Source organism: Stylophora pistillata, chromosome 2 (genome assembly GCF_964205215.1).
Source record: "Stylophora pistillata chromosome 2, jaStyPist1.2, whole genome shotgun sequence".
NCBI lineage: Eukaryota > Metazoa > Cnidaria > Anthozoa > Scleractinia > Pocilloporidae > Stylophora > Stylophora pistillata.
Window position 1 is genome coordinate 44,453,209 of NC_142520.1, and position 25,297 is coordinate 44,478,505.

Here is a 25,297-nt window from a genome sequence, read left to right on the forward strand (position 1 = left end):
ACAGCGATAGAGTTTCTGTGAGTAATATTCTTATTGACATTAAAGATTGTATTGAAAATTTTAGAATGTGGTAAATACAACAGCTTCCTAGATTATGACAACTCTAATTATAATATACTTTCAGAAGGCAAACATTAGTTTCCTTTAAAATATTATATATAATATTATTGTATTGGAGGATCAAACTACCCAATAAGTTCGTAATTTGTAACAGGAAATGGATCATAAACCTTTTTCCAAATTCAGCTTTAAACAATAGACCTCATGAAGGCGCTTGGGAATAGACTTGGGATTTTTCGTGCTTAACCTTGAAAGTATTATTCTCATGTCTGATGTTTTTCTTTGAAGAGTAAGAAATGAAAACTGAGAGCTATTTTATTGGAGAAAGCATTGTCACTGCCTTACCTGAACTACGGTAGTAACCTAAAAAAAAGAAAAAAAAAGTGTTAAAGATATCACTCCACAGCTACTTCTGCATAATTATGTAGTCTAAACTTTCCATAGTGCTTTCTTCAGGAAATTGGACTACAATAAAATTGAGAGGCTTCATGAAGATCAGTTCCAGGGCTTGGTAAAGTTGTTCGAATTGTAAGTACACTCAGAGTTGAAACCTTTTCCCAAGATGAGTGGATTCGCAAACCATACACAGCTCTGGCGAGGGGCTAACGCTCAAAACGTCAGCTTTTTTAAATTCTTTACGGAGGCCATTTTACATTTATGAACTCAGTTGAAAACAGCAAAATTACAAGATTATTGTAATGTTAACTCTGCCATCGATTAAATGTAATGTGCCACACCCAATTGCAATCATATTATGCTACAGTATTATATTATTTATCTTTTATTCCTTTCACCTGTTTAAGATATCTCTCGGAGAACAAACTCGAGACTTTGCCTGACAAAATTTTTAAAGGCGTCGAAAACCTCAAAGCTCTGTGAGTACAGTGAATCACAAATAGAAAAAAAAATTAGAATACTTGAAGCAATGGAAAGAGTATAACAGAAGCATTTGAAATCTGAGGTTTTAGTTCACAAATTTTAATATGAAGTAAATAAAAATAAGCTGATTAACAAAGTACTGCTGTAGTGACTTATGTTTGACTAAAAATATGGTCTTTTATGAACATACTTTTAGCAAGCAAGGTTAGATTTAAGAAAAACGCGGACACCCATGGTTGAGAGTCAGATAGTTTCACAGCAGGGCCACGTAAATTTATGAGGAAACAGAGAATCGTGAGACCCTGTCTACTAACTAATTGTGAGTTATTATGTTATTCGTTTCAGAGATATCTTCGGCAATAAGATGCAAAACGTTTCCAGCACGACTTTCACCTTTGCCCACGAATTGCGATTTTTGTAAGTGTACGGCAAATGAGAGATTTTCATCTAAGCAAGTAAACTTTGTTGCATAAAATTAATTACAAAGCTGAGCTTTCTTATGAAATATTTAGTGCTCTTGGGTTTTTTTGTTTTTTTTTTTCCCTCTTTTTTTGTGCTTTCTGTTTTTTTTTTTTTAACAATAATAAATGAGTCTCATTTTTCCATTTCAAATACATTTTTTGGAGTAAGCCAAATTAATTTTTTTGGTTTAATTTCTATATAATCCAACTTAATGTTTTTCTGATTATTTTTCACAACTGCAGGTTTATGCACTACAACCTGATGGCTGAGCTCCCTAGAGGATTTTTCACCCAGCAGTTGAAGCACATTATCAGAGTGTAAGACTCCGTCCATAATAAACAATTACTTCAATCACCCCTTTAAAAAACTGTTCTAATAAGAGTGTATGTTATCAATCAATCAACAATTATTAATCGTCTGCAGATCATTAACCTTGAATGTATCTGGATCACTGAATGCCCATTGTTTTCTATCCGTGTAAGGTTGTTATTAATATTAAATATTTCTTCTCTTTTTTTTTCCAAATCTAGGACTTTGGACACCAACCTAATGTGCTGCCACCTCGATCTTTTCAGGCAGGATGCCGATTGCGACTATTCTTTCAATGACAACTTCGCAAGCTGTCACTCCATGTTCCGTAACCTTGCTCCAAGGAGAAGTCTTTGGGTTGTCGGTCTTATGTCGTTGTTTGGGTCTTTGTTTGTTGTTGGGTGGCAGTATTTTTTCCCTGATAACAATGTGGTCCAGTCTATCATGTTGGTAAATCTGGGTATCTCAGACGGCATCATGGGTATTTACCTTATCATTATAGCTGTAAAAGACCTGCAATGGTCGGGGGAATACTACCTGCACGACTATGAGTGGCGCACTGGTTGGTTTTGTCATTTCAATGGCGCCATGTCTATCCTTTCAAGTGAGGTGTCAGTTATGATGATTTCTTTGATTGCATGGGACAGGCTCAAGAACATTGTGTTTCCCTACACTTTTGCAAAAATTACACCAAGGCAGGCTCGTCTAGCGTGCGCAGTTATCTGGCTGGTGGGAGGCGTTATGGCATTCCTTCCCTTGTCTGGGATGCGCTATTTTGGTGACTGGTATTATGGCAAAAACGTAGTGTGCCTGCCCCTGCAACTTTCCCCACAATTACAAGAAGGCTGGGAATACTCCACTTCCATCTTTATCGTTTTAAATTTCTCTCTTTTCATCTTCATTATGGTGGCTTATATTGCCATCTTGTTGAAATCATGGTCGTCAAGTAGACGGCTCGGTGCACATGGAACTGTTCGTGAAATACAAGCAAGAGCACAAAGTGCGCAGGCCAAAAGAGAAAGAGCACTTGCCAAAAGAGTCTTCTTCATTATTCTGACCGATTTCCTGTGTTGGATACCAATCATTGCTATCGGCATCAAGTCTCACGTCGAAAAAACATTTGATCCACCTGGCGATCTGGCAGTGTGGATTGCAGTGTTCGCTCTGCCGATCAATTCAGCTATCAACCCATTGCTGTATACACTTTCTACTCCACAGGTAACAGGTTTATTTTTTATCACTTTTAAATAGGACATGACATGTTGGAATTTTCTTTCGTGTCAGAGCAGGCTGGCAACTTAATTTTGTAATTGTGACGACTAACATAATAAACAATGACCATAAAGACCCGCCTAAATTTAAAAGAGATTATTCGAAAGTCTTACACAAACTTCTTCGTAAATTTCAAATGTGCAGGTGCAAGCTGTATTGAAACCTAAACTGAGGAAGATATGGTCCAATGTTCAATCTATTTTCTGCAGAGGACAAAATCAAGAAGGTACAGTTTTCCAATATTAAAATAGCAAATTTGACAACAATGATGGTGCCTCCCACCTCGAAATAAAGAAATATCAAGGTTTAACAAATTTTGTAATGACAAACAAGTTTCCTTTTAATAATTTGTTCTAAACTTTTTTACACCTGAGGCGTACGAAAAGCAATCATAAATGGGGACAAAGAAAGTTTAATGGGGGACGACCCAATAAGAAATCATTATTTCAGTTTGAGTTGTGGAGGTTAGTATCTTCAAAGCCATGTATTAGGAATGTTGAAGCAAATTGAAGCTAGTCGCCGAATCCTTTTGAATAAGAGTGTGAGCGGAAATTTGTAAATAATTATCAAAATAGAGAATGATCAACCTCTGTCTTCAATTTCAAGGTAAGAAGATTAATACAAACCTAACTTGTAGCGGAATGATTTTTATGTAATAAATGTTTGGAAAAGTCTGACATTGACTTATTCTCGGTTTTTTTTTTTGTTCTTTTTTTTGTTTTATAATATGGAAGAAGCAGGAAATGACCAGCAGGGACAAATTAGAAATGAAGATGCACATGCTATCAACGAAGAGGGTAAAAATATAGTTCTTCTCAATTTAAATATACATAAAATATCCCCTCTCTACCTGGGAATTTTTTTTGTGTAATGCAAAGAAAAGAAAAGATGGAAAAGTTGTTAGGAATCCTGTTTTTTTTTCTTTCATTTTCTTCCCCATAGGAGAACATATTGAAATGCAAGTAATAGACCAACACGACATTCCAGAAGTGGAAGCCCCTGAATTGCCTGCTCCTCAATCAGGTCCGTGCTCCCTCTGTTTACTTATTTTTAGACAGCAACTTGTAAATAGTGAAGTAAAACAATTATATGGGAAACATATCGAGGATATTATTCGACCCGAAAAACTTGCAACCTTCATACTGCTGTTGATGGCTTTGCAACCCAACTCCCTTGGCAGGTACATGTAGTCTAAACATTTAAATCTACCAGAATATTTATTCTTTCAAATTATTATATGATAAGTAACTCTAACTTAAAAAAAATCCCTTTGCTATGTCAACAGCGATGGAACAAGCCTGTAGAGTGGCTGAAAGTGCATCTTCCTCAGGTATAATTACTTAATTGACATAAAACTCGCATTCTTGCAGATGTAAATATGAGCTGTGTAACATAACAAGTGTATATCCATCGAGAACTCAGCTAATTGATCATGATTTCTAGAACTTTGGTGCAAATATTTTTACGCTTACACGCATCCAATTCTGCATATAAATTTGACCGAAAATATAATAGGTCTTTTTTAATATCTAGATAACTTGGTAATATATTTTGTCAATTATTAATTAATAGAATATACATATTATTGCCGTTGCTTTTGTTTAGTAATATATTTAAGAAGAAAACACGAAACAGAAGCATCATGACATGCTTTACTCGACTTTTTTCCTTTAAACAGATTATGAGGATGCTTTTGACACCCGTCCAGCCACTAAAAAGACTGTGAAAGGTATAAGGCCTTTTCAATTTTTTATTTTTTTTGAAAGACAATATACTATATTATAAAACAATGAATGTAGGGATGCCTTTTACCACCCAAATTTTTTAGCTGCTACTACCAAGCTGGCGCATGGAGTACCTGACTGCGTTGTTTTTTTTATTATTTTTATTTTTTTATGTCAAATCAACATGATCGGTATTTTGTATTATTAACGTTATCCTCACCAATCAAATCACAGATTCTAAGTTAGTCTTATGAATGAGTTCATGTCATTAGCTAGGTATTTCCCTCCTTTCTCACTGAACCTAACGGATCATCGCAATTGAAAAACCTCCAATTGACAAGTCGGCTGTTGTTAGAGAAATGCAATTGATGGTCTTGAGGTGACAAACTAAAGGATATTGGTCAAAATTAGAAGCATTCACCTCAAAGGTGCACACAAATAAATTTCTTCCCTGAAAATGATCCACGCCTGGTTAAAGCCTTCAAAGGATCAGTATCAGTGTACATGAATTTAACTAAGATAGATGTATAAGTATATTGTGAAATTTAAGGCTCCTCAGTGCATATTGTTTAGAACTGTTCTTGCTCTCGTTACAAATTACCTTATTTGGGTAAATAGTTATGTTTATATCTACACGTAGCAAGACTCGAATAAGTTGAGTAATCAGCTTTTGAGCCTTTACGAAACAACTATCAGTTTAGTCAAATAAAGGGCGCACTTGATATTGCTGCAGTAACCGTTCATCATGGAGAAAGCCAATACCGACGAAAAAGACGAAAAGGAGGTAATTATGTGTCTACACCGATAAAAGGTTCTATTGATGAAAATTACATAGTTCTATGAAAGTGCTAATTAACATTGAGTTAAATATCATAATGGATCTACAGAAAAAAATGCAGGTGACTGAAGGATAGGGTATGTGCTTGCAGAAACCTTTCTTATGGCGGACAGTAGTTGTAACTAAAGCAGCTGATAGAAGGTTCAAAATATATCGCGATTATTGGGCGTTTTAACGATAGAAATTTTGATTTAAGTAAGATAAAGAGGCATGAATTTCAAGGTTGTTAAAAAATTATAAGGGAAAGCGAGTACTAGCTTGATCTTTAGTCATTATCATTATTACTATTATTATTATTATTATTATTATTTTTATTATTATTATTATTACTGCTTTTAAAAAGTTACCGGGCAGTTGCATGTAGGTCAAGTGGACAGAAGACATGTTATTTGGCACGTTTATCGATTATCCTATGATTTCCAGAACATTCTTGAGTAGTCCTTTAGGAAAGTTCTAGTGGTTTCGAAATGAGTACGTGACGTCTATTTATAGAAACTCGAGTTGTTTGCCGTAAATTCTGGAAAACTCTATGATGTAATGTTACTAAAAATAGTCGTGTTGTAAATCTGTAGAATCTTCTAGAAAGATTGTAAGGAACTATCTAAGAAGGTGCAGTAGGTTGTTGTGTTTTAGAGGAAAAAGAAGAGAAAAAGATAAAGGAAATAAAGAAGTTAGTGAAAACAATTCATTTTAAGGTTTATCATGAAACCACCTGGGTATGCACTCATTGCACTAGTCCAGTACCGGAGGTAACGGAGAAAATAGTGATAACTGAGATTAAAGGCCATTCAACAAAGATATTAAGAAGTGATAGTAGTTCACATCTGACTGTTTAAACACTACTTCGAAATTGGGGTTGAGTGCTGTCCCTGGTGCCCCACCCAGAATTCTCGATAGTTTCATAGAATGCAAATAATCAAATTTATATGGTTTTATTAATGCAATCTTTTTAAAACCTGTTTGTGTAGTGCAAGAGGGAAAAAGTAAGCTTGTACCCGGAAAGCCCACTAGCGAAGGTAAAAAGCAATGAGTTTATCTTTTGAACTCCGAATTATTTAACATATGTTTTATTTACTCCTGCTTACAATACATGTTGTTCATAAGCTTGACAGATGGCTAACTGGGCCAATTTGCTTGTTTAAAAGCGAGCAATGAGTTTACTATGTAGACGGTTTCACAGTTTATTTGACAGAAGTTGTTTCAGTCTACTCGTGACAGTAAGAGTCCATATAATGTATGACATAAATCCAAAACATTACCTTGAAGGCATTCATACTTTATTGTAATTTATAACTTTGCTTTGATACAGCTAGCAAACCTGAGGAGGAGGTGGCGAGTGAAGACATTCCAGGGCCCAGTGACAAAGGTATTAGAGAGAGAATGGTTTTTGATTGGTCACTCAAGAGGTTGAGCCACTTAATGAGTTATCGCAGCCTCGCTTTTACTTAGGTAGTCACTGGAAAAAATTCTATTGGAGAAATTGGTTGAAAATCAATGACTTTTTGAAAACGCTTAAGTAAAGCAAAAAGTTGAATTACTGAGTCGTAATGTACTATTCTATCAAATAAATCATTTTCTGAAGAAGCCAAAAAAAGAAGGTAATAATTGAATATCTCTGTAAGTAGAAGTGTCTAACACCGATGGACGGTTCTTACGTTCAAAATTCTAGTTCTTTTTAACGTACTCTTCTGTATGGAATTAATTATCATGATGGATCTACAGACAGAAAACAGAAGTGACCGAAGGTTAAGGTGCTTGCAAGAGCTCTTCCTTAATGATGGACAGTCATCATCGGTGTAGCTTATAGCTGTTGATACAACAGTTGAAATATATAGGGATTATGGCGGGTTTCAATGAGCATAATACCATCATAATATCAGAAACTTCCAATATAAGGTAGTTCCAGAAAAACGAGCAGCAGCTTGACATTTAGTCATTTTTGGTTTGCTGTTTTGATCAAGTTAACGTTACAGGGGTTCATATTCCGAGGGGAATAATTTGATTAGCTCCACCTACATGCTGCGCCTGGCTAGAAGTTCACAGACATTTGATCACAAAGTTGACATTTGATCACCTTTTTTGTTCCTTCAATCGTTGTAATTTTTCTTTCCCCTTTTTCCCACCCCGGTCATAGTTACGCACTCATCCAGTATCAGCAGTAACAGAGACAATATCAATTGCGTTAATTAATGTCCCTGCGTCAAAGATTCCAAAAGTTGATGAAGCTTGCAGCTGATTGTTTCAATGCTCTCGAAAACTCACGTTATGTTCCTGTTACTCAATCCCTCCAACAAATGCAAGTAGTCAGATTTAAATGATTGGATTAATGCAATGAATTTTCAACCTAATTGCACAGGTCAAGAAGGAGGAAGTAAGGCTGAACCTGAAAAGTCGACTGAGGAAGGTGAAAATAATGTATTGATTTTTAGGAACTGTACATTTGTCCGATTTGTGTTGCATTTATTTTCGCCTACAGTGAAAGATTTTCATGATCTCAACGACTAACTCGGCCAGTTTGTAAGTTTTCTGGTTTGATAGCGGTCAGCAAGCCGGGTTATTTATTAAGACCCTGGTAACTAGTTGACGACGTATGTGGTAGCCTACGCAGTGACAGTGACAGCAGCTGTCAATAAAATCCTATATAACTTTATTAACAGCTTTGCTTTCACACAGCTGGTAAAGGTGAGGAGCAGGTGGAGAGAGGAGATTCCAGGGCCTAGTGACAAAAGTAAAGGAGAAAGTAGTTTTTTTTGTAAATCACTCAAGGCACTGTATCAGTTATCGAAGAGTTTGTTTTTTTACCATGGTAATCACTGGGCATAATACCTGAGAATTGGTTCAAGATTAACGACTTTTTAAAGGCTTGAGTAAAACAAAATCAACGACTGAGTACGTACTAACGTCATTTCTATTGAATAAACTAGACGCTCGAGGAGCGTTCACTCGGGCTTTTTTTATAGCCATGGCATTCACACCACACACGAGTACAAGTATAACATAGCTTGTAAATTCGTTTATAACATAGGTAGCAGAGCCGCGCAATCAAATTCATTATACGAATGCGTGCTCTAAATCCCGATAGTGCACGCTGAAAGCGTGAGCAAATCGCTTCGCCAGAATTTTTTTTCGCTCGTGCAGCCATTGTTAGCGCGGGGAAAAATAATATATTTCGCGACAATAATGGATGCAAACAAAGACTCGGCCCACCAGTCCCAAAACGAAGACAATTTTCCCACCCTTTGAATTTTGTACTTAAACTGCAATAAAATTACACTCGAGCTTTGAACAGAAATTTTGAGATAAAACCAATTCCTATTTTGCCTAATATTTCGCTTACCGCGAACAATCATTTCTGATATTGTTGTCCATTTTTCGCGTCGGATTTAATGCACAATTCCACCGGCTATGTTATAAAACAATTGGTTCATGCTTTTAGCTGTGCACTATCGAGTTATGGAGCACGTGGGAAGTTTAGAGAGCACTCAAGAAGCTAAATTTCCCTCTTGCTCCATAACTCGACAGTGCACGTTAAAGCATGAACCAATTGTTAAGCAATCAGATTAAATTGCGCGAGCGTGTTTCAGTTTCCCATTGTACACGCTGGTGACGTCTGCAAACAAATGCCCCGCGAGTGACTTCAGCATTTTTCATTAAAAAACGGTGAAAACTTCCCCAAAAAAGTTAAACTAGACATGGCAACAAGCGAACAAGCCGATGAAAATCTGCCCTGGGATTGAAATTTTTTTTAACTCCCGAGAAAGAACCCAGAGAAAGGGTAAACAAAACAATCAACGGTTTCATCTCGTTTCGCAACTCTAACTTCATTTCCACGCATGAATTCACGTGTCAGTTTTTGACCAATCTAAAACGTGTCCTTGAAACATAGCGTAATACTTTTCCGAAAGTAGTAGAGGGAATTTCTGCCCATTATGCCTCAACTACAGCGTTGACTATGTTATAAAACAATTGGTTTATGTGTCGGCTGTGCGTTCATCGAGACGTGGAGCACTTGGGAAGGTTGGAGAGCATTCAAGAAGCTAGAGTTGCTCTCGGCTGCGACTCGTGCAACTCTTAGGCATCTTTCATGCTCTCTAAACTTCTCCCATGCTTCAAGTCTTGATAAACGCACGCTAACGCATTAACCAATTGTTAATAGTGATTATGTACGAAATACCAAATCGTACTTTACAAGCATTGAACCCAATAAAAACCAGTGATAGAAACAGGATATTTAACGGAAGGCCTTAGGTTACATATTTAACCTTACAATTTAAGTTGCTTCTGACAGTATCGTTTGTTAGCGCCACCTTCGAAGTTGTGTTCACGAACAGTCTTGATTTTTTCAGCAAGTGAGGCGTTCGTCTCAGCATCATAGTTTGTTGTTAAATCGGCCGTCACAGTGTTGCCAGTATTTTCGTAGTTTGAACGCACATATGGTTCATTTCTTATCTCGTGAGAACTAGTGTGAACTTTCCACATTTGGCTAGCTTTCAAGCAATGAAGTCCGTGGACCGGCCCATTCCGAAAACACTGGACATCATTTAGCGTGGGCCTTCCACGAACGACGTGTGCGTTTGCATGTGGGATGAGCTTATAAGACAGGAATATTTGCAAATCGGTCTTCACAAAACACAGCATTCTGTAAATTACGTTGTTTACGAAGAGCGGGCTCACGATAACACAAATGGTTCGCACTCTCATCCCCAGTTTCCGCGGTTTACGCAAGGACCGCCTGGGACCATGAGCCCCCTTTTGGCGACCAAAACGGCTTGCATTTTCAGACTCGGGCTTTCCTGCGGAAGCCCGAGTAATAATTTTCTTAAGAAGTTAAAGAAGAAAAGAAGGTAGTATTTGAACACATGTGACAGTAAAAGTTTACACACTGATGGAAGGTTCTAAAGCTTTCAATCAAATTTAGATAAATGCATTAATGCAATCTATTGTAAATCTATTTGTGCAGGTCAAGAGGAGGAAAGTAAGTCTAAGCCCAAGGAGCCAACTAAAGGTATAAAAGAATGAATTGGTTTTCAGGAACTTTACACTGTCCAACATATGTTGTTTTTATTCCCGCGTACAGGGCAAGCTGTTTGTTAACTTAACAACTAGCTGGGTGAAATTTCTGGCTTGATAGCAGACAGTGGGCCGGATTTATGTTAAGGCTCCTGTAATTATATGAAGGCATTTGTGTTAGCCTACGCAGTGACAGTGACTGTAATTTTCAATGAGATCTAATTCGTAACCTTAAAGGCATCAATATTTTATTCTAATGAACAACTTCGTTTTCACGCAGCTGGTGAATCGGAGAAGCATATGGAGAGTGAAGAGATTCCAGTGTCTAGTGACCAAGGTAAGAGAGAGAGAGAGTTGTTCTTGATTAGTCCTTAGGAGGTTAAGGCGCCATTTTAGCATTCTCAAATATTCAGGTTATGTGCTGTCCCTTGTGATCGACCCACAATTCTCGCTCACTTTGCAATGTTACAAGTATTCAAATGGGCATAATTCAACAAGTACAATTTCTTTTTCAATCGTACTTCTGCAGGTCAAGAAGGAGAAATTAAGCCTGAACGCAAAAAGCCAACTGAAGAAGGTAAAGACAATGAGTTGCTTTTTAGAAACGACACATCTGGTTACGTTGTTTAACATGTGTTATGAACTTGACAGGTAACTGGGTCATTTTGCTGGCTTATTAGCCGACCATGGGCCGGGTTTACCCTGCAGCCCACTTTATTCATTTACATTATTTGTCAGCCTACGGAAGAACAATGTCTGTAATTATGCAAATACTGCATTGTAATTAAGAACTTTGCTTTCACACAGCTGCTGAATCTGAGGAGCAAATAGCAAGTGAAGAGATCCCAGTGCCCAGTGATAAAGGTAAAGGTGATTGTGGTTTTGAATAGTTATTCAAGATAATAAGGCATTTTGTGAGTTCTTGAAGCATCTTTTATAACTTGGTAATCTCTGGATATTAAACTCTAGTGGAAAAATTGGTTAAGGTCTAATAATATTTTAAGACGCTTAATATAGACAATATTGAACGATTAAGTACTAAAGTACTTTTTTTGATACATTATTTCTGAATTTGAAGAAGAAAATGCGTTTGAGCCTGACATGAACCTCGCAGAGGAAGGTAACTTTTCTTCTAAATTAGCCAACAGATATTACGTATAATCACTCCACCACTTTGCTTCTAGAAAGTTTGAAGTATTCGGTCTAAACGTCACTATCCACATCAGAAGAGACCAGATCAGTTGAGAGATAAAAGAGTATTTTTATACTTCGTTGTGATGAAGGGTCAAAACCTATATTAAAATACTGACCTATATAATGTGGAGCTGTCTCACTTTTTGTAACATTTTTTTAGCGATACAGGTATTTGCTCAAATACAGAAAACATAGCTACTTTGTTGTACATCCCTTGAATAGAAATAGCAACTATAATTAATGTTGTGTACCTCAAGTTTCAAAATATTCGTCTACACAGACCAGCAGGAATTGTGTTTGCAGTAGCCCATTCATAATCTCTTGTAACAACAGATTCATATCCTTGTAATGAATTTCTATTTCTGTCTCTTTTGGTATTCCATCCAGGAGAAAAAGAAGTGTTTGATACCAGGCTTTAGTTCTCTGCTCTCGAACCAAGGTAAACGAAACGTTTGCTTTAATCGCTGACCGAAAAGTTGCCTAAAACAAATCCCTTAAAATTAAAGAAGTTGGGTTTTGCAGTAAATGGTTTGAACCCGGGGGTAACATGTGAGGGTGTAGTCTGTTCGTCCGGGTGAGTGTAGTTCTGAGAAGTACTGTTGTCGGTGGCAGTGACTGACGTTTCGACAACCCGTGCGGAAGTCATCATCAGAGTCAAGTCAATGATTGTTGTCAGCAGAATGTTCTTATTCCAGTTCGTGTGAAATGATTGGTTGCTTTTGCCGTGATGTTATTGGCTGTAAGACTCAAGTGACGTAAGTCGGTCGTGATTGGTCTGTTTCGATCTGTCGGTAAAGTTAGGTTGTTCTTTTTCGGTCGTTTGTGATGTTTATGTCGTGAATGAGTCGTTTGTATGGGGCGGGTAGTTGTTGACATCTGTTTAGGGGAGTCTGTTCTAAGTTCGTAAACCAGCTTTCCAGAGTCAGTCGTTGAAAATAGTCAGTGCTTTAGGTTAGGCATTGCGCAGAGTTCCAGTCAATGTTGTGGTTGGTAAGTCGATGGCGTTCAGCAATGTGATTGCTGACATCACCTTTCCTCGTCGCCCGTCTGTGTTCAGTCAGTCTTGTTGTGAGGTTTCTGCCAGTCTCACTGATGTAGGAGGCTTGGCAATCGGACCAATTGATCTTATAAATCGAAAAAAACGACACCGCAACAGACGACACCGCAACAAACGACACCGCAACAAACGACACCGCAACCCCTACGACTACAGCAACCATACCGTACATAAAAGGCGTGTCTGAAAACATCTCGCGCATCTTACTACCCTTCAATATCCGCGTCGCCCACAAACCCATCATCACACTACGTCAGTCACTAACCAACGTTAAAGACAAAGACGAACCGAGGAACAGACAGGGAATGATTTATAAGATCAAGAACAACCTAACTTTACCGACAGATCGAAACAGACCAATCACGACCGACTTACGTCACTTGAGTCTTACAGCCAATAACATCACGGCAAAAGCAACCGATCATTTCACACGAACTGGAATAAGAACATTCTACTGACAACAATCATTCACTTGACTCTGATGATGACTTCCGCACAGGTTGTCGAAACGTCAGTCACTGCAACCGACAACAGTCCTTCTCAGGACTACACTCACCCGGACGATCAGACTACACCTTCACAAGTTGAGTTTTGTTTGTTACATACATCTTATGAAACATATGGTATTTTATATTTGAGATGTAGGGTGAAATCTACGATGCGATACAGTGTATATGCATGTGTAGTTCATGATCACTTAAACCTTCAGTACTTTAAGCCCGATCTATGTGATATACTCTAAATCAAAACTGAATTTTTTGATGCCAGTCACACAACGTGTTCCGATCCATCAAGCTCTGATCCATTACCCGAAAAATAGACGAGGTCAGAACTCTTCTTCGGCAGTGTAACCGGGTTTATTGAAAATAAACGTTTAAGGTGAAACGAGAAAGCGTCTTCACCGGAGCACCTACAAAATTACTGTTTTCTATGTTTTGACAGCATGCCTCCTGCTATCCCACAATGCTTGACCAAACAATAACGCAACGAGTTACAGAACACAACGTAACTCTAAATTTTTAACCCCGTGCTAACTCAAACCAATTTCAAACTCGAGATTTCATTGCAACTGCAATGATTGGAGCTATGTTCGGAGATAAGAACTCTTCATTCAAAGTCACCTGCAAAGCTATTGCAGGCATCCTACTCATTGTTGATGTGTGATTTGAAAAAGTGTGACAAAAAACTCTGGGTGGCTAATGGGCTACACCGAGGAGTGTTCTCGTTCCGTATGGTTATAAGTTCATACCTGCCTGCGGTCCTTAATTTACTAACCAGCTTACTGATTGACAGTCTGGTCAACTGACCAGCTGGGTAGCTGGCCAGTACGCTGCGAGATTAAATTGACTAGCTAAACTGTAGCTGAATGACAGATGGGCTGACTATCTGCCTGACTGTCTGGCAGACTGTCCATCTGACCAATGGGTATGGTTACAGACTAACTGATTTGTATTATCGCTGCCTTAATCAAGGTGCCGATTACACCTGACAGACTGACTATCGGGTCGGTAAATCAAGTAGCCAACGGATCGATGAATGAATCTGTATTAAGCGTGCTTTTTCCCTTTGCCTCAGACATTTAACATTACCAGTACTATGGACATCGCGAGGGCTACAGAAAAATTAGAAGATTCAAGGAAAAGGAAAAAATAACTCTTGAGTAGGAATCTATATGTATTGTCTGTAGTAATATCTTAGTCCGAAACATATGATTTTAATTTCGTTTTCTTTAATCGGTTTGATGTTTACATTAGCTAATAAGCATCTTGTCTGAACTCTTCATCACTTGGATACATAGGTAGCATACCTGAGTAGGCATGTAGCGGCAGGCCATATTCGTTTCGTTTTGTTATGGTGTAACATGTAGCATGTATGTCTACCTGCTATTCTAAGTCTGTTACTTTTAGCATGTTTCTGTACACCATAGTTCTTAGAAGACATTCAAACCTGATGGATAAAGGGGAAACACGAGGATATCACGGGTGCAGCCAGGTTAAAGTGCTGTATGGTTAGGCCTACAATTTTTCTTTCGCCTGTTTGACTCTTAAAATAGATCTCTCGCAAATTTTAAAACAAATTTTGAACGTTCTCATGGTGGAGGCCCACGACAAGTCGAAAAGCTGGTTACGCTCCTGACATAATAAGACATTTTAGTCTGTGTGCTGATCTACCCATTGACGTTATTCCTTATTATCAATAATAATATAGCTTAGTAAATGTGTTGGTTAGAAATGCTCCACTGGTTTTAAAACTAATGTTTAGCTCATTACCATGGTACTTTTTTAGCTTGTTCGGAGCTTGTTCTTAGTTTAAAAGGAATTCGATGTCCTGAATAAATTCCTTCCCCGCTTCTATCTCAGTTTTTCCCAAAACTGCGATTTGATAATAGGACATAAATCATAGCTGACCGGAGCAAATGTTTAATTAACGCTTAAATTAAGTTTCGAAAGTTCAGTTTCAATGGTGTCTCTAGTTTAAAAAACAGACAAGCAAATATTGAACAAACACCTAGAATTTAATTGGGGGAAATCCGTTAAATCAATGATTAGAAATTTTAGCGACAGTATAACAATGATCTAAAAGCTCATTTTAAGAATGGTTTTTGACTCGTAATGATAATAATAATAGTTTAATATTTGTAGTGCGCAAATGCCATTTACATATGATCAAATGCGCAAATGCGACTCGGTAGAATCACTCGCCCTATAACTGCTTTTCATTCGAACGGAAAAGGAAAAAGCATATATGACAGGAACAACTCAGACACATGTGCGGGTCAAAACTATCTCAGAATTTTACTTCTCTCTTTTCAGAATTTTTCTGCTTGATACCAAATTTTGATCAATACATCTAATATTGAAAAGAACAAAAAGGGCTAATGATGCGATCGCAATAGTAGAACATCAACGCGCTTTAGTAAGAATTATCAGAGATTTATCAGTAAAACAAAGATTTAGATAGCTCATATCTAGAATTTTGTTTAACTCGTTTAAGAGTAATTCGCTCTCAGATTGCGTTTTAATCGTTGAGAACGATGAATCATCTAACATTTGGCAAGAAAGACTTAGACAAGTGTACCGGTCAAAACATCATTCACAACATATTTGGTAGCAGGCTGCTAATCTAAATAGTTCATTACTTACAGATTACGTGTGAAATTGTTTCATTTCACAAGTATCTTTAGTTGAAAATTACAAACTAGGGTAAAAATGCAGAAAAATTGAAAATCTTACTGGTAGAGACGTTACTTATGAAAGATTTCAAGTGGTAGATATAAAATGATCTAAGTAGCTAATTTCTTGAATTTTTGTAACTTTCATGAGATCATTATGGTAGTTAAAGGTAGAGTGGCGTCATTTCCGCAATGTTTCGACGTTTATCATAAGTGCTTATTATAAAAAAAGAAATATTAGAAAGATGTTTGGGTAACGAGTAACAAGAACAATTTGAATAGTTCATTCCCACAACTGGCATGAGAGAGTTTTACGCCATTTAGATCAAATTAAACTAAGTGAATAAATCCGATGAAAGTATACAAAAAAAAAAAGAAAAGAAAAACAGGAAAATATAACAGGTAAGACGTCGGTTGTTACAGATTTTTTTATAGAATAAAAATGATCTAAATAGCTCATTTCTAGAATTTTCATAACTCGTTTGCGAACATTATAATCATTGGGAGTTGAGTGACGTCTGTCACTTTTTTAACATAATTCGTCATTATTATTGATATTAACCATAACACAAAAAAAAAAAGAAAAAAGGTCTTTGGATACCACAAAAATAGGTATTTGGTAGCGTTTTGAAGTCGAATTTTGTGGTTCATTTTTACATTGTTTAACTCATATCGAGAATTCTAGTTCATTGTATTATGTGGTATTCAAACTGTTTGAAAGCTTTGTTCAAACGTGTTCATCAAACATGACTTTTATAGTAAGAATATCTTGGAAGCAAAAGTGGCATTTAGAGGAAAATGACACCAAGTTAAGATTTATTGTAAAACGAAGCCTTCAATAAAACATCTGAAAGACCTTACACATGAGTCTGTTCATGGTTTACCCTTTCGGAAGTTTCGAAGTCTCGCTTCAATCTCATCCACAGTATGGATTATGTGTAACAATGGCCTGTCTTAAAGTGAACTGATACAAAAATGATTTCTGTATCTCTTGTCCTAAGCGAGCCTTGATCGCACTGGCTGAGGGGGTAGGTAAATGACCTGGGTGAGGGGGTAGGTAAATGGCCTGGGTGAGGGGATAGGTAAATGGCCTTGAATTACTCATAATGTCGAACATTCGTTTTAATAAATTATTCAGTTTGAATGTTTCTTAATTCGAAGAAAGGCGTCACCTCTCTTCTCCGAGCCCAACAACCGCTTTGCCTCTAAAGAGAACAAAAATAAAAATGCAATGAAAAGGTTATTTCACAAATTTAATTCCTTCGGAACACAACTACATTAATCTATTTTTTTATAATGACCCATTCCAATAAATTTAAAGGCTCAAATGTTTATTTGTTTGAAAGTGGATACTTCAGCAGCTAACCTTTTTTAGTACACATAATTACAAGTACAACATTCATTTAAAAACATATTCGAACATAAATTCTCTTCAAGTTCACAGTTCTTTTCTGTATAAATTGGTGGGGCAAGCTAAGCTTTGAACTCCACCTGAAGACAGAGGTTTTTATCACTTTAATTTGTACTTTTGACATGACTGTAGAATAGCATGGTATGAGTTTGGTTCTTTAACGCGTATTGTCGACTACGACGGCTTTGCGCTTTTACGAGCGGAGTAGAGAAAGACTCAGTGTGGCTGAGACAATCCACTTACCAGTGCCAAGAGGAAGTACTGCTGATGCAGGTAACTTACACTTTAACTCTTGAACAACATCATCAAAACACGACAACACCCAGCCAACTGTCCCATCGCCACCACAGATCAAGACGTATAAATCAGGAATAGATCTGAAAGCGTAAAATCTGAAACAGATACAATAATGACTTCTAGACCACTGGAAAAAGATGAGAGAAGAATACAAGGCTCGTAGCATTGGGTATAAAATAGCTCTAACTGATCAAGGTGCAACCTAAACGACAAAATTAGATTTGTATCACTTAATTTTTGTTATGTAAATACACAAATCAGTTTTCGAACTGCTACGTACTTAGTAATGAATAAACTTCAACTTCAATTGCAAAATACAGTTTTCTAGATACGAAGGGCAGGAGTTTAACATACCCTAATAATGGGCCTCCTTCTGTGGGGCTGTACACTATATGAGGGTTGAGCGGTCTCTGGAAAGCTGCTGACATGTCGGCCCCCTGACCACCTCCACTTCTGGAATTAATCAGTACTAGAAGGGGTTGGATCCCAGGGGGGAACAACCCAGGCTACAAGAAGGCAGAAACAAAAACGACAGGATAAGCATAACTCCTTTTTTGATTCAGGTCAATATTTTTTTTTTAGCTATTTTTTTAACTACTTCCAGAAATACTCTAAAGAAAAACCTTTGCTCTTGAATTTGCAGCTACTTACATGAATAGTGGGTAGGACTCTCACAAACAGCTCTTTGTTGTCCATAGTGGATTCTTTGAATTTATTTACAGCATCTGCTGCTGTGTCAGCGGCAGGAAATAACACAAACACCACACCTGGAAAGAGTTACAATTTCAACACTGGGTGACGTAATTAACGGTAAAAAACTACAAAAACAAAAGAAAAAAAAAATTAACTTCCTCAGTCGTTTTTGTCATACGACCAGCTTCGCGAGCGAGTGTTTTTATGCCATTCCTGATTTCTGATTGACAAAAGCGGCGATTGTACTTTCGCAGGATTTTCTATCCAGTTCCACAAAGTAAAACTCAATGACTTATCTTTGAGTTATCAAAGATAAGTCACTGATATCTATAAAATGCATTATCTTCCATCCACGGCGTAAACAGATTGATCTCTCCAAAGTTAACATCTACATAAATAACACTCCTGCAACCCGGGTGGAGAAATGTCATTGTATAATTAAATGCAGCCGGTTTACATGCCACGTAATTCTTAGGCAGTCTTGTATGTCACCAGGGAGCAGTAATGGAATTTCAAAGCCAATCAGAACACAGGACTCGCCTTATCTTGCCCACCGGCACTGCCAGCGATATTTAGTAAATAAACCCCTTCGGGCGGCTGGTATGTCGGCTGATAATGTCCGCGGCTGAGAGGCTTTGAGGGCAAATATAAAAGTTTGAGGACAATCTCTCAGCCAAGGACATTATCAGCCGACATACCAGCAGGCCAGAACAGGGTATGTTCAATTTATAACCCTCCCATTAATTTCCACATCGCAATTAAACTGCGCGTAAACAAACAAAAAAAGCCAGTGGTGATCTGATGACAAATGCGCGTGATTGACGCGAGCAAGCAAAAAAAAAACAGTTTGGTTTCCTTCCTTGTAAATAGGAGAATGGAAAAGTTGAAACTCTTGTGTTGACTATTTTTTTTTTTTTTGCACGGAAAAAATCGGAGGACAAATATCGACGCGGACGAGGGTTATTGCGTGATAACTGTACTGTGATTTTGCACCACGTGACGTATAGTAACCAATAAAATCGCGCCAAATTTAGTGGGTGGGTTGTAAACTGTAATAATACTTATGTAAATAGATTCATGCACTGAACTTTAGAATCTAGTACCTCTCCATAACTTGGAAACACACTTTTCAGCTCACAATATTTCATAGCTGCAAAACAATTACATACAAACTGTTAATTGAAATGAAGAAAGAGGATGAGAACAACCAAAACCAGAAACCGTCCTCAGAAGATTCCAATGCGTAATGAACGTTTTAGAAATTTAACTGAGCTTAGTAAGCATAATTGGAACCTGAAAGACCGAAACATTGAGTACAACATTAAATGGCGCAAAGTAAAACGGGCAAGATCTTACACGAACGTCACCCAAAATTGTAATTTGTGTTTGAGGGAGAAGTATTTTATTTTGCATTTATTTTATTTTGTGTAAGCCCGAAATGTCAACCTTAAACAACCGAAATGAATTAGCATCGTCCTGTAGACACTCTAGGAAATTTCTGCTAAAAATATCATCCTATTATTAGCGCCCGCCGCACGTTTTTTCAAAACTTTGAATGTAACCGTTTTTTTCAAATGACTTTGAATGTAACCGTTTTTCATGCAGTTGCCTGATGATTGCTCCTTATGGAGCATTAAACTCTGAGTAGCAATTAAATGTCTTGGACCAAATAACCCAATTCGTTGCTGATAATATCAGACGTTTAAATACTAAATATATATATATATATATATATATATATATATATATTTAACAATTACTCGCCAAAGGCGAGGTGAATGTCGTCAAATAATCCCCGATTATTTGACAATATTCACCGAACTTGAGGCGAATAATTGTTTTAGTATAATTTCAGAGCTGAACAACAGAGAAATTTCTAAAATCATAACATTTTAGTAACATTTATTGACTTTTTATTTTAACATTTTATATAAACCGCGTGGAGCGTTTTATATAGCGTCATACAAGGAACCGCTCAACCAATCAGATTGCTGGAAAGTCTTTGCTCATCTCTGAAATTATACTAAATGTATATATAGATGTAGAGGGATTAAACTTGGTGTCTGTGAAACAGTGCTCGATACAAATAGTAGAGCGGATGTAATGTGTGGTAGTCGGAAAAAAAGAACTACATATGCATCCCTACAGACCTGTTTTGTACTGGTTGCCCACTCATCAGGGGTAAAATCCCCTAATGAGTGGGCAAGCACGAAACAGGTCTGTAGGGATGCATATATAGTTCTTTTTTTCCAACTACCACACATTACACTCGCTCTAAGAAAAAAAAAACTACATATGCATCCCTACAGACCTGTTTTGAACTAGTTGCCCACTCATCAGGGGTAAAATCCCCTGATGAGTGGGCAACCACGAAACAGGTCTGTAGAGATGCATATGTAGTTCTTTTTTTTCCGACTACCACACATTAAACCCGCTCTACTATATATATATATATATATATATATATATATATATATATGTGCTGTAGCCGGAAAAAACAACTACATATACATCCCATTTATACATATATATATATATATAAAGTGTGACTTGATTTTCGTAGAACAGTGCTCAATACATAGAAGTAGAGCGAAGTATATATTGTGGGAGGAAAAAGACAAGTAAACTACAAGTTCATCCCTACAAGCCTGTTTCGTGGTCGCCCACTCATCAGGGGATTTAATGAGAATAAACTTTACCATTGCATATATACAATATAATTTGCATGATCTAACTAGTCTAATTTATGCAGCGCGAAATTGACAGTTTAGTTGTTGCGTAGGAGGGCTTTGCTTCTGTGGCGGCATGAAGACACGAGTTCATTACGTTTGTTTAGTGTTGATAGTTCGGGCCGGCAGATGATTAGGAATTTTTCTTTGAGGCAGAGGTTACATCTTTTAGTTGAGCTGTTATACGGTGAGTGCGATGAGAGAATGCGCCAGGAAATAAAGTGATCGATGTTGTTTTCTTTGAGGGTCCAGATGTGCTTGCTGAGTTCGGTAGAGTTTCTGTGTTTAGCGTGGCGGAATGATGCGGTGTGGTTTCTGTATCTTGCTTTGAAGTCATTCTCTGTGAGTCCGATGTACGTTTCTGTCGTGTTGTTGTCTTTGCGTGTAACGGAGGCTTGGTAGATTACTGATGGTTGCAGGCAGTTTCCGTCGAGCGGGCATGTGTTCTTTTGTCGGCAGTTGCATATCTTGTTGTTATCAATGGTAGTGGCGGTGGCGGCGGTGTCATCAGACTGTATAGATGCTGTTAGGATGCGTTTGTTATGGTTGTCGATTATCTGTTTCGTGTTGTTCATGCAGCTGTAACTGATTTTGATGGCGTTTCGGTTAAAGATTTTTCTGAGCTTGTGATCTTTGGGAAAGTGCTTGTCTACTAGTGCTTGTCTACTACTACCTCGCCCTTGTTATTAAAAAGTACATCATATCCGCTTGTCGTCCTCGTTATTTGAGCAAAATATACCTACAACTCTTTTCTTAGCAAATGAACATCAAAAAAATTTTGTAGCTAGTATATAGAAAATGTTAAATGTGCTGAAAAAAATGTCTCGACTTAGTCGCTGCGGACAGCCCTACAATGGCCGTTAGTTGGGTGAGGGCGTGATTATTCATCCTCAGTCCGGTTGACACGTGCACTTGTACGACGTTGCTTCTCAGTTAGTGCGGCAAAATACGCCTCATCCAGCTTCATTTTGATGTTCCTCAGCTTGCTCCTCTCCCATGAAAGTTTTCTGACGTTTCGCGGTGTTGGGCCACCCCTTGGTTCTACTGCCTCTTCGTCGCAGCTTTCCTCTGACGACATATAATGTAATGCGTCCGGGGAAGACAGAATTTCTCGTGCCCTGTTCTTGTCTCCATCAGACAGCACTGTCGAGTTGTCCAGAGTAGACAGTCGTCGAGAAAGTTTCTAAAGGGAATAAAAGATCGAGACAAGTGAAAACCTTGTCGGAGCACTTTTGAGAGGTCAAATAATTGCTAAAATTGCCATAACTACCTTTTCAGTGACACGAAAAGCTCGATTATGAGCTTGCTAAGATTGAAATAGACAAAAGACACAAAAATCAGCCACGTAGCTCAAGCTTTGGAAGAAAACCATGTTGACATTGTAGCAGTTAAACATCAGCGGAAGCAACTGATTTAATACACGCGCAGAGTTGTTACCAAGAAAAAATAATAACGGTATTAATCATATTTTCTCTTGTTGTAATGGATTTAAGTGACTTGTCCTAAAACATTAGAGACAAAGTAGTAAACGTTAACAATCTGGCCTTATATACCCTCTTTAAACGATTGCTTCGCTTGATTCGCCGTCGGTGCTTCTCAAAGCTGTTGTTTGCTTTCTTTGTTTTATCATCTCTTATGGATCTCCAATGCTGATGAACCGCAGCTAATTCAAAACAAATAGACTATGTCGGTTGACGAAGCATGCTGTCGACACTAATTGGTAGAAATTACTCCGAGAAAAAGTGGTTGCCGACCAATATCATTATTCAGCGATGGCACCTTACAGCATTGGCAGCTTTCGACTCGCTTTAGAAATTGACTTGTGTTCAAATATAGCTTCAACCGTTTCAATCCGTCGAAATCCGTTTTTGGAAGCAAAATTTTTTTTATATTGCTACCCATCACACAAGCAATCTCTCCGGGACATACCGTACGTATAGTTGAGGGCGAATCAAGATTTGAATCGATGAATTTTACTTGTTAGTCAGCATACTTAGATTCGCTACAGGTAGGGTTATGACGCTAATTTGACCTAAGCCTACAAGCAGTTTCTCTTTTGTTCTGAGGAAAGCCAATGAGGACAAATAAGAAAATAAGTAAAAGTACTGGGAGAGTTAAGCTGGCGCCCCAAAGATGTGTAACGCACATTTTCGATATTTTCACCTTCATTGTCCCGGATTTGAGAGCAAAGAGACTGCTCGCAATCTATTTTGACCTACTTGTCTGAGAGGCTCGATTGCCTGCACATAGTACCTTCAAAAAGGGCTCTTATAGAAAAATAGCGCTATAAATTCTATATGGCCACCTGGTATCTTATTGGAGGAGGTTCCAATGCTCTTGTTAAGAAATTATGAGGCTTACCTTTGATGGTTGACTTCCTCCACTTCTTCTTGCCGTAAACTGCCCGCACTTCAGTTAAAAGTTTCTTGGCCAAGGCTTGATTTGATGAACCGTCCAAACTACACATACAATAGAGAAAAAAGGAGGAGATTAAGAATAGAGAAACGATAGAAAGAAAGATAAATTTTTGAAATGATTGTCCAAAACATGCACAGGCCACGATGAAACAGTCATTCACATGTGCATAGAGCTAGACGAGTGAAATTAATCATCAACCATGTGAGAGAAAAAAGAAAAATATAAAGACAGCTTTTGAGCAGCAGTTAACAAATTGTCCCAAAGCAGACAGACTAGGGTTAAGAAACATTTCTTCAAAACCCTGAAAACTTTTAACTATAAAGAATTGCGATTAAGTTGAAAAGTTTAAAAAAATCGAAACCATCTTGGTTAAAGGTTTGAGAAAAATGCTACGACGTTTCGACGTTCGCTTAGCTTCATTATCGAGTCAATAATGATTATTATTTCTGTGTAAGTTTAAATAAAAATTGACTTGACTTGAATGAGTGAAATGAGAACGAATATAAATATAAAAGAATTCGATGGAGACACGGATAACAAGATGAAAATATGCGTCGTTTACAAATTTGAATGTAATCTGTGCAACGCAGATTACAAACCAGCACATTAACGAACGCAAATACTCTGCAATCGGAAGAAGGCATCTTGAGCAACATGGTCTATTAAAGACTGACATGGTTGATAAGCAATTTTCTGTTCTTTGTAGACTTTCCTGACGGCGTTCTTTTTTAAAGGTTGGTTAAGAAGGACACAGTATTAAAACAAACTGAATTACATCTCCTATTTCTATGGAGTTTGTGGAGGATATGTAAATCGAGGCTACTAAGATTCTTATTATTGTGTAAACGTCCTTTCTGTACAGAATGCACTCGTCCAGCTACATAGAAAAATAGAAAAACCCCCATAAAATCTGGCGCTGTTGACCCACAAAATGTTCCTAAGTATGGGAAGTTTACCAACAGAGATTGATTTTTCGTCGTTATATGCGGTAAAACCTTATGCATTGATAGAACGTAAAGAGCTGTTACGTCATTGCCGCCATGTTGGTGGACGTAAACAATAGATATCTCATTTGTTCGTCGACCAGCATTTTTCCTTTCACCATTGTTACCTGTCTCTAGAGATGGGTTGCAAACCACACGTACGCTGAAGTTCAATTTTGCAGTTCCTTTCAATAAAAATTCTTTCGAAATAAAAAATCGCTCCTCTTCAAATTACCTCGACATTTTCTTTAATACGAGTTTGTAGTCACTCTGGAAGGCTAGACTAGAGGTTGATCTGACTATAACAATCTCGAATCTCAAATGTCACACATAATCGTTTGTTCATGGAGCGGCAAATTCAAATCAGAGTTTCTGTTATAGGTCTAAAATCAAGAGAATAACTATACTTACCGTGACAGTTTCGTCTTTCGTTATGCCTTTAGACCTTCTATCTCCTTCTTCAACTGCTTATTTTCGTCGCGAATATTCGAGACTTCTGCCAGTGTTTTCGCACGATATCTGGGACGATATCTGTACTTCTCGTTGAAGATCTGTGGGTTTCGGAATCTAATACTCTGATCTCTTCATTTTCTCTGTTTGATGTATCCATGACAGACAGCTAATAATAATAATAATAATAATAATAATAATAATAATACCTTTATTTAGACACGATAAATTTTAAAGCTGAACAGCTTGCGGGGTCGTGTGCAAATCTAAATAAACTCTAAATTAAATAAACTCAAATGATGATGATTTTTGAGGAGAGGGGAAAACCGGAGTACTCGG

At 37.6% G+C, this 25,297-nt stretch overlaps 4 protein-coding genes and 2 long non-coding RNA genes across 7 annotated transcripts in view; 4 read left to right on the forward strand and 2 right to left on the reverse strand.

Annotated features, from left to right (window-relative positions):
• The window catches only part of LOC148739741 (NAD-dependent protein deacetylase Sirt6-like), a 170,772-nt gene that overhangs the window by 109,615 nt on the left and 35,860 nt on the right, over positions 1-25,297 (reverse strand). The window lies entirely within an intron of this gene.
• LOC148739750 (G protein-coupled receptor GRL101-like) lies at positions 1,230-3,194 on the forward strand. The gene is made up of 3 exons (XM_088750051.1): positions 1,230-1,356; positions 1,644-1,718; positions 1,932-3,194. Exons 1-3 carry the CDS (start codon positions 1,304-1,306, stop codon positions 2,959-2,961), a joined length of 1,158 nt encoding a protein of 385 aa, XP_088606177.1. The 5' UTR covers positions 1,230-1,303; the 3' UTR covers positions 2,962-3,194.
• On the forward strand, positions 4,287-8,412 carry LOC148739751 (uncharacterized). Of its 2 annotated transcripts, XM_088750112.1 has the most exons (6): positions 4,287-4,711; positions 5,440-5,490; positions 6,513-6,560; positions 6,854-6,910; positions 7,901-7,948; positions 8,218-8,412. In XM_088750112.1, exons 2-6 carry the CDS (start codon positions 5,452-5,454, stop codon positions 8,365-8,367), a joined length of 342 nt encoding a protein of 113 aa, XP_088606238.1. In that variant the 5' UTR covers positions 4,287-4,711; positions 5,440-5,451; the 3' UTR covers positions 8,368-8,412. The 2 variants fall into 2 exon arrangements, with proteins under 2 accessions (XP_088606238.1, XP_088606239.1); XM_088750113.1 differs by lacking the exon at positions 4,287-4,711 and having other exon boundaries at positions 4,752-5,490.
• On the forward strand, positions 10,834-11,425 carry LOC148739752 (uncharacterized). Its single transcript, XR_015996967.1, has 3 exons — positions 10,834-10,891; positions 11,084-11,131; positions 11,362-11,425. It is a non-coding gene; the product is annotated as an uncharacterized LOC148739752 (long non-coding RNA).
• On the forward strand, positions 11,440-16,837 carry LOC148739753 (uncharacterized). Its single transcript, XR_015996971.1, has 3 exons — positions 11,440-11,674; positions 12,136-12,187; positions 14,381-16,837. It is a non-coding gene; the product is annotated as an uncharacterized LOC148739753 (long non-coding RNA).
• On the reverse strand, positions 21,346-23,795 carry LOC148739754 (uncharacterized). Its single transcript, XM_088750091.1, has 3 exons — positions 23,469-23,795; positions 22,661-22,770; positions 21,346-22,290 (listed from the first exon to the last, which is right to left on the reverse strand). Exons 1-3 carry the CDS (start codon positions 23,572-23,574, stop codon positions 21,988-21,990), a joined length of 519 nt encoding a protein of 172 aa, XP_088606217.1. The 5' UTR covers positions 23,575-23,795; the 3' UTR covers positions 21,346-21,987.